General features: G+C 43.4%; 1 protein-coding gene across 1 annotated transcript in view; it reads left to right on the top strand.

The window, feature by feature from the left end:
• The first annotated feature begins 557 nt into the window (after positions 1-557).
• The window catches only part of TMEFF1 (transmembrane protein with EGF like and two follistatin like domains 1), a 119,685-nt gene continuing 110,667 nt past the window's right edge, over positions 558-9,575 (top strand). Inside the window, exon 1 of the mRNA XM_054058696.1 lies at positions 558-1,026. Within this exon, the coding sequence (XP_053914671.1) occupies positions 801-1,026 (226 nt within the window). The 5' untranslated portion in view covers positions 558-800. The remainder of the gene's footprint in view (positions 1,027-9,575) is intronic.

Raw genomic sequence — 9,575 nt, 5'->3', positions numbered from 1 at the left:
CCCTCTCCAGTTTGTACCCGTTCCCCCACGTCCTATCACCACAAGCCTTTGTGAACAGCCCCTCCCCGGCTTTCCCGTAGCCCCTTCAGGTACTGGAAGGTCACTATAAGGTCTCCCCAGAGCCTTCTCTTCTCCAGGCTGAACAACCCCAACTCTCTCAGCCTGTCCTCGTATAGGAGGTGCTCCAACCCTATGATCATCTTTGTAACCCTCCTCTGGACCCGTTCCAACAGAGATGGTCTCCCTCCGCTTTCTTCCCCATCCCCGCTCACGTTAATTATTAGTGAATAATAACCCATCTCGTGGGGTGACAAACCGGTGTCGCTCCCTCCTCTCCTCCCCCTTCGGGACCCGCTCTGCCTTCCTTCACCCACCAGCCCCAGCCCCGGCTTTCCGCCGGCCCCAGAGCGAGGAGAAGCCCCTCGGCTCCCCTCGGGCCCCGGGGGAGGGGGCTCCATCACGTGTGCGCTTCCTCCCCCTCCTCCTCCTCCTCCTCCTCCTCCTCCTCCTCCTCCTCCTCCTCCTCCCCCTCCTCCACCTCCCCCCCCCTGCGCGGTGGCAGCAGCCGCCCCGGCTCCGCTCCCTTTGTTGCAGGCGGAGCTGCCGGGCGCCGCGCACAAAGGAGCGAGGCGGCTCCACCGGCGGCCGAACGGAGGCTTGCGAGGTGGGAGACACTCGGGACCAGCCCTGCCGAGGAGGAGGAGGAAGAGGAGGAGGCGGCGTGTCTGTGCGGCGGGGATGCTGGAGGTGCGCTCCGGCGCGGCGGAGAAAGGACGGTCCCGCCCGGGCGGCTCCGGTTGATGCTGCGGGCCTGCCGCCGCCCCGCCGCCTCCTCCTCGGCTGCCCCTCGGCTGCCCCTCGCCATGCTGGGAGAGAGCCCCGTGCTGCGAGCGGGACCCCCCCTGGCTCTGTGCTGCACCTCGGCCCTGCTGCTGCTCGCCCTCTGCGCGCCGCCCGCCGCCCGCGCCTCCCACCCGCTGCCCGAGTGCCAGGGCGGCGCCAAGGGGAGAGGCACCAACTGCTCAGGTAAAGCCTCCGCGGCTCCCGCCGCATCCCGCGCCGCCACCTGGGGCGCGGAGCCCGTGTCCCCGCTCTGCTCCTCACGGCCGAGGCGCTGCGGGAGGCGGAAAACAAAGGAAACTGCGCCCGCACCAGCCCCGGCTGCGGCGGGAGATGCCTCTCTGTCTCTTCACGGGAGCTCCCTCTCCAACCGAAAAGGGAGGAGTTTGCCCCTCTCTCCCGGCTTTTGTTGTTCCCCTCCCGGCAGGTGCGCTCCGGCCGCCCCGCATCCCGCCCATCCCGGTCCCTCCCGGGCGCTCACACGGGCTCTTTCTTCGCTCTCTCTGTGTCCGTGTGTGCAGCCCAGACCCCAGAGCCGAGGGAGCCTCTCCATCGGTCCCTCTGCCCGCATGCCGGGTTAGGTTCGCGGTGGAGAAGATGGAGAAGGCTAAATACTCCGTGATGTGCGCGGAATGGGCTTCTTAGGGGTTGTGCCTGGTTTGGTTTCATGACAGGAGTGTCCTTTATTATGTCTCCCTGTCCTGTAGAGTGTGTGCTGTGGGGTGTGCATCCTATAATGCATGTGCTGCTACACACAGTTTCAGTGTAGAAGTATTGCTCGAGCATGACAGCGGCGCGTTTTCTTGTATCTCGATATGGTGTTTTTAAACTAGAGAAAACTAAATACATACAATATAAAGTTTCCGTTCTGTTAGAAAGACTCGCTTTTCTTCTGAAACTAATGTTTAGAAAAGGCCATTCGTTTTTTTTTTGCCTCCGAAAAATTGCTGTGTGTGCCTCCTACTGCTTTTTAAATTGATAGGTTTATTCCGCTGCAAGGGTTGCCAGCAAGAGCTGCACAAAAGTGCCTTCTCCAAGGTGATGAAGGTTTTTTGCCCTGGGCTTAGATCCCCCTGCTCCCATTGTCTTCAGCAGGATTTGGAAGGCAGTTTCCCCATTGGAAGGAGCTCTCGGTACTTCGCAGGATAGGGTCCCCAAACTGTAGAAGAGCTTTCAAGAAATGAGTGGGTGGAATAATGATCTTCCTCCCAATTACATTTTATAATACAGATAATGCTGGTAAAGCAGGCTATCAAACTCACAGACCAGCAAACTGTAGCAAAATGATTTTGCAATATAATAAAACTGCTATTCACTCTTCATATGCTCATTTGGTCTTCATTTTAGCCTGTTTAGGCATCTAGCGGGTTCATGCATGATACCACAGTGCTTCTGTTTTACTGCTGCCTGACTTTTTCATTCTATTTGTACAAATAACATGCTTATTTTTCAAGAGAGGTTAATAGGTTAATGTGTCACTGGCGTTAGCGGCTTACCCATCGGAGACATGCGGGTCATTAGACCACGGCATGTGCATAAATCAGTGAGATTAAATATGGAAGGCTGATGACATAGATAAGGAAGTTTCTAAGACTGTGGAACACGCAGACACCGTTATTTAGAAACCGTCAGGGAAAGACTCTTTTCCAACCTGGAATTAGAAAACCGTATGCTATAGCAAAGATACTCAGAATGATTCTACTAAAAATAGGCAAAAGCAAATATATAAGCTATATATGTATGTATCGCAGGCGCTGTTCTTAGTTTAACTACAAAAAATATGGAAGGAAAACTTAATTTAAAAATGCAGCAGTCAAATTCTGGTCTGTGTTAACAGTTTCATGCAAAACTGCAGTGTTTCAGTTCTCAACATTAATTCTGAAAAAACTAATATCAACACACAATATCTGGGACAGATTTTCCCCTCACTTACCTTTGATAGCTTCATTAACTTTTACTGGATAAACTACTCCCTGCAAAAGATGAGTTTGTTATTATTTACACATGGGGCCAGACAGTGGTGTTAGCATGTTTCTTAGGGGACTGCTACCGTGTATATGGCTATTTACACTGAAAGTTAAACTTAAGAACACCATTACTACTTTTTCTTCAAACGTTTGGAGTACCTAAATTAATTACCATACTGAAAGAAGCAAAATTCTTCTCTTCTCAGTTATTGGGTCACTTTAGTATTTGCATCAGGTTGACCTGGTGCCCTGGAACTGTTTCTTACACTTTTTGGGAGAATTCCTGAGCTTGTAACATGTTATCATCACAAGATTATGTAGCTGCCTTTATATTTTCTTAAATTAGGAAATGTTAAAGTCTTTTCCTTATTTCTTTAGAGTATACTGTTTAAGAGTTTGCTGCAGCAAAAGGACATTGGAGGTGGAGGACATGGGTAGATAACAGGAAAATTAAAATAGCTTTTTCAGCCTTTATTCTGGCCTTTCGATCCAGGCATTGCGGTTCAGTCTTTTGTTAAATTATGATCTAATTGCATCATAGCTGTCCAAGGGAAGAGCATGTAATCAAGTGATTAGAGCAGCAAACAGAGAATTAAGACATATCTGGAGTTAATTGACGATGTGGACCTGTACCTGTTTGTTCATCTGTCAATTCAGACTTTGCTAGGCTAGGAAAATGAAATAGCCCCATTTTACCCAGAATGAGGTAAAAATCAAGCTGATGTTTCTTTCTGGAAAACATACTGTTGGGGTTGATGTCTTAGAGATGTTATATTATTCCCTGCACTACCTGTAGTCATCTTATGTAATGTTTCTGGTACTCACTGAGTATCTGTGAGTGGGGTGGCGTGATCCTTGCTTCTCTGCTCAGGCTATAACGTAGTCATGTCCTTGATAAAGGCTGTCAACTACAGGGGGTTATTAGGCATTCTGAATGCAAAGGTAAGTACAAAGTCTAGTTAGTTCATGAGCTCCTAATCAACTGGTACTCTCCAGAGACACATGCTGAGCGTGGACAATTACCGTTTCAGTTGCAGTCCTCTTGAATCACCTGTGTAAGATACGCTCTGGTCACATGTGTGACAGCCACAGGGGTTGCAATTTGATCATAACAGACCAAATGCCTAAGACTTTGGTGAGAGGTACAGAGATTTAACAAGAGAGATTGCTTAGTGCATTGGTTTGGATTTGTGCACCTGGGATTTTGATTAACAGAGATATGTTTCTGATGGTAAGGGTTTTAGCTTGCTACTCCTTCATGTGATAAAGTATGCTTGTTTGGGATGATTCCACACACCTCCTGTGAGTCTCATAGGCCATATGCTGCTTCTGGTTTCTTAAATTCTCACTGAGTGAAGTGAGTAAAGATAAAATTGTTTCAAGATAGCTTACTGAGGATTTAATTAGGTCAAGGGAAAATTAAGGACACCTTCTCTTTCACAGAACTCCTCTTTTGAGGAGTATGAATACTTTTCGTTTACACAGTCATAACATGTCTGAAAAAGTGCGTAGACAAAAGTAGATTAAATTACTGATTAGGGAGAGGAAAGGGAACGGAAGACAAAGGAAAGAATCCCCCTTTGATAGGGTGATGGCTGAGTGTATGATGGGCTGCTTATTGAGCATGGAAGCACAGGCTGTCAAAAAGTTTTAAGTTTTTAGACAGAAGAGCAGAGAAAGCTATGATAGAGTTGTCCTTCACCATATATATATTATCTTAACTCTCGGCATGCTTTAGAGAAATGGTTTTTGCCCTGAAATAATTCCTGGAGTAAATTAGACAAACAGAATGTGGAAGGAATAGAAAAAAAGAAAGAGGTGAAGCAGAAAACACGTTGAGCCAAGAGGAGTACAACAAACACAAATAAAACTCATGTATTTGGGTATTTCAAACTGTGGTAGGATGAGAAGGGGTGGGGGAGACATCACCAGTGGGACAAAAGCAAGTGAAGGCTGGACAACAAGAGCGGGTCCTGAAGAAGGATGGGAGTGGAAAGTATTGACTGGTACAGAAGCAGAAAGGAGTAAGGAAGCAGCGTGAGAAAAGATACACACCTGAGAGTGGGAGCAACTCACAAAGGATGGACAAGGGTGCAAGAACTGACTACACCATATGCTTTTGTTTTCAAAGCATGCCTTTTTCCCTCGTGTGAACAGAGTATTAGAGGGAGAAATGTTGAGAAAGGCGCAGAAGATGAGATGAGCATAGGAGAGTCAGTTTAAAAGCAGGTAGGGTAGGAACATGCAGGAGTGTGACCATAATTTTGTGTATTATAACAACAGAAGAGAAAAATTACATTAATTATCAATTACTGCACACACCTGAAGAGTGCATTTAAAGTACGGCTGTTGTCACTGTTGTTGAGATGCATGTGGTATCATAGAAAAATTACACCTTTCTTTATTTCATCCTTGCTGCTGTCTGCTTTCCACCATTGATGAACATCATCTCATTTAGAGTTTGCAAAACTTTTTCCTCAGCATCGTCTGCTGAGGTCATTGTTCTCCAGTATCATTCATGTGCAATGGATGCCATTTGATTAGGAACTTTTTGTTTCCATTACTTTGTTAGATGCCATCAAGTCTGTTCTTCAGACTCTGTGATAGGGAACCCCAAACTTGCTATTGGTAGATACCAGTGCTAGCAGAAGAGACATAGCACGCGTATTTCAAGGAAGAAATCATCTACTCAAGTCTTGTCTGTGTAGCACTGTGGTGTGCTATATGTGACATGTCATACCTGCTATAATCAAGGACTAGAAATCAATAACATATCTTGTGCATTCTGTGTTCAGGCTACCAGTGGTGCGCTTTTGTTCAGTGCTTGACAGCTTGTGGGAATGGTGGGAAACTGCAAAATCTGAGGTCATGGGGGCCAAACCAAATCAGGGGAGTACTTGGAATGCTTTACCTTGCAAGAAACCTTGTCTGCTCAAATGTTGCCCTTGCTTTTGCTAACTCTGCTTCCTTCCAAAAGGATTTGACAGTGACGAATGAGACAATGAGAATTTAAAAAGTGCTAAAAACCTAAATTACCAAAAATGTGGTAGGGTTAGAAGCACAACATTTGGGGCATAAGCTGTAAATGCCTAAAGAAACAGTTTCCTAGGGAGATGATTATTCAGTCACCTTTGGGAGGGTTTCTTTCTCTAAGATATATCAGGATATAGCTCTCATCTAAGGTATATCAGCATTGAGGATGAGACACTCTTTCAAAACTGCTGTTTGTATTTATTGGCCAATTCAATCCAAGATGAACTGTTACTATTGTAAGGCATGTTACCTATTAGGTATGAGCTCTAGTAGTTGAAAACTTCACTTTTTTTCTTGGCATAAGAAGAGGTCTAAATCTCCTCCCATCTGGTACCTCTACACTGTGACATAAAGACAAGTTTACATGTGGGTTGGCCAAAATGAGTTTTATGGACTCTATATCTCACCCTAGGCTTGTGTGTTGTCTGAAGTTTGAGTCTAGACCATCCCCACTGCGATGGCAAAGAGCAGAGCACTTGTCCTGCCTGTGCTCGATCCCTTTGGCAGATGTGAACACAGATTTGGGAGAATGTAAACCTCAGGCACTTCCTTTCTCTGGAGCTTAGCCTTGTTCTTTGCCTGAGCTCAGTGGGGAAGCAGAATTCTCTATGAAGCAAAATGAGGTGTGGCCTCAAGACCGGCTTTCATCCGTGCTTATCAGCTGGAACAGACATGCCCTTTGTGGGTTTTGTGAAGATTAAATGGGCAAGGCTTTTTTTTTTTTTTTTTTTTTTTTTTTTTGTATATCATTCTAAGTTACACAGGGCCAAAACAATTTGGGCTAAAGATATGAAGCCATGTTATCGGGCACGTAAAATCAGTGGATGGAAGAGAGGTACAGGTTCAGGTAAATTAACCTAACTGTTTTAAGAAATACACATCTTTTTAATGTTTGCATACATAAACTTCATCTGAGTATACAGGACTAGAATAATTGGTTATTTTATTTAAGATTCTGTGACTTATGTTCTTGTAAATTAGTTATAACAGTCAAGCTAGATAAACTGTGATATGTGTTTGTGCCAACCAAACTTCTAAAGTAAATGATCTAGACTTAGTCAGGTTACACATCACTTTGAGAAACTGTCGGAAGGCATGAGTATAAATCAATTATAGGTAAAAAGTGAAAGCAATGATTAAAAAGAAAAAATAAAACTCAGACAGTAGCATGCACATCTTTGTTTCCCTTTAGTGTGATATGAAATGTCCTTGCTGTACAGATTCTTATGCTGATAGAAGAGCCAAAAGGTAATTAAATAGAATTGAAATTGTCGGAATAGCAGAAAATAATCTTGTAACAGGTGTCACTCCATCATTGTCACTAGTTGGAACCAGTAATGTGATGGAGCAATTGAGGCTTGAATGAAGGGACTGCACTGAATCTAATTTCTTTACCATTTTTTGAAAAGGGGAAAAGAGGAGTTATGTTTGTTGTAGAAAATATTGCCAAGAAAGCATTCTTTCTGTAGCAAGACCTTTCTGACAATTCCTGTTACAGGGAGAATAAGAAGTACTTTAATAAAAGTGGTCTGCCCCTTTTCTTGCTATAAATGTAAAGATAAGTATTTTGTACTTATAGTCTGTTGGTTTTCTTCTAGAGTTGACCATGGACTGGATAAAGGGGAGAGTTAATATTTACTTGGACTTGAAAAAGAAGCAGCTGTGGTCAAGGTCTTTGAGTAGAGAAGTATGAAGGCAGGGGATCCCACAGATATTGACAGGAGGCTCAATTTACCATTTTCCTGTAAAGAGATGATCACATTCCACCATTGATTCGTCAGCTGGGAGTGCCTGTAACTTTTCCAGCCTGTGGTCAGACTGTGGCTAGTGTCCACAAAGCAGGCAATGGCAGCAGTTCCCAGAGTAACGGTACCTGCATCATTTGGGGAAGAAAAAGTGTTGGGCACCAGGGATATTGAAAGAAGGATGCATTTTTCTGATTCTAGACTACTACTTTCCCTCCTTGATAAGTCCGTATAGATGCTGTGGAACAGAAGTGGAGATAGAGGATGTGTTGGCATTTTTTGAGGTGAAAACCTGTCTTTTTCTAAGCAGTCTGTATTCACTAGAGCTGAAGACCAAGGAAGTTCTTTATAAATTGTTCTTTAAAAAAATGTTCTATACCAAGAATAGTTTAAAATCATAAGAAAATTATAATTAAATAGCATGCTGTAAACAAAATATTCCTGTCTAATTGCTGGTAGTTTATTCTTAGCTCATCTTGAAATTCTAACAAGTTAGAGAAATACTGGAAGAAAAAGAGAAAGAGTGTGAGAGAGTGGAGTTGTGTTTTGTGGAACTTATAAATAAGTAGAGAAGGGCTTGCTTGACTAAAGCAATCCATAGTAAAATTTCTTTTATGAAACCATTTCTTGGCAAATTGAGTCTGTATGTGATACTTTTCTTGCAGGAAAAGGATAGGAAGATACAAATTCTGGTTATGAGTAAGTTCAGCACCAAAATTATGATCCAATGAAATTAAAGTTTTTTGGAGGACCTTACATCTGTCTCTTTGTCTTGATGAACAGCAACAATGCATCTTTATTTCTAATGTAGTTCACTGGTGGTTTCATGGGAATTGGAGAGAGAAATTATTTCCTCTTGTATTATTAAGTAGATATCCAGTGGTGCCATTAGGTTTTTTAAATATTTGGGATTTATGGGTCATAGACTCTTCAATTTATTTATTTGTTTGTTTTTAAAAAGTAAAAATATTAGGTCTTTTTTTCCTCTTCAAGATTCTTACCAGGGAACGTTTGCCTTTTTTTTGGAGTTGTGAGCAAGTTGCAGTGGAGCATTTTGCTAGAAGGGTACTTAGAAGACTTCTGTTCTTGCTACCCAGTTCCGTCTCCAGACCTGACTTGGTGTGGAATGGGAGACTGACTAGGCTCTGCATGTATTTGTGTATATATTGCTAATGTGAATATCTTTGTTTAACAGGGCAATTTAATGTTACACTGATATAAATGTTCAATTTTTTTCAGTTGCTCTAAAACTGCCTCATTGCTCATAGTGCAGTTCGTGAGGATATTGTGTTTGACTAGCCAATAGTGATTTATTTTAGGGTAATTTTAAATTCTCATTATAGTAGACAATTATAAGGACTGGAAAGATAGGACTTTTCTGATAATAGATTATGTGTTACACCAAAAGTGTTTAAAGGATCTGGTTCAAAATAAAATTAAATCCTCTCTTTTAACTTAGTTTTATAAAAATAAATTTAGTTGCAATTACAGTGTTGAACACCCACATTATATAACCGTGCTCAAGCTGGCAGGATCCTCATCCACACTTCAAAAATAGTGTTAATTAAGACCAGCAGGAAAACATGTGAAAATAAAAGAGAAGAAAATCGGGAACAAGACAGAACTGTCAGTAATTTTTCTGAAGGGACTTGGCTCCTCTCAGAAGCTGCCAGCTCCTCCCCTAGCCTGTTTCTACCAGGCTGAGACCTTGCTGTGCTCCTGTATGTCTTAAATAGATGCAAAAGTCGCAGCTTTCCTAAGATGCATAGAGCATCCCATGGGGTGCAGATGAGGAAGAGGAGGGCAGGTAAGATATTCTTGACAAACAGAAGAAAGGGTGTTCAAGGCATGAAAAGGTTCTTCTCAGTTCTGGTCTGGAGGCAAAAACTTCCTGAAATCTGGCTCCAACTTGCTGCAAAGCCTCTGTAAGCAGCCTTATTCCAGTTACCTGGCTTGCTGGCAGGCAACAGCCGGGTTCCTCAAGGAAAGG

The sequence above is a fragment of the Cuculus canorus genome, chromosome 2 (genome assembly GCF_017976375.1).
Source record: "Cuculus canorus isolate bCucCan1 chromosome 2, bCucCan1.pri, whole genome shotgun sequence".
Lineage (NCBI taxonomy): Eukaryota > Metazoa > Chordata > Aves > Cuculiformes > Cuculidae > Cuculus > Cuculus canorus.
Note: the sequence above shows the minus strand (reverse complement) of the source record. Positions and strands in the feature narration are given on the sequence as shown.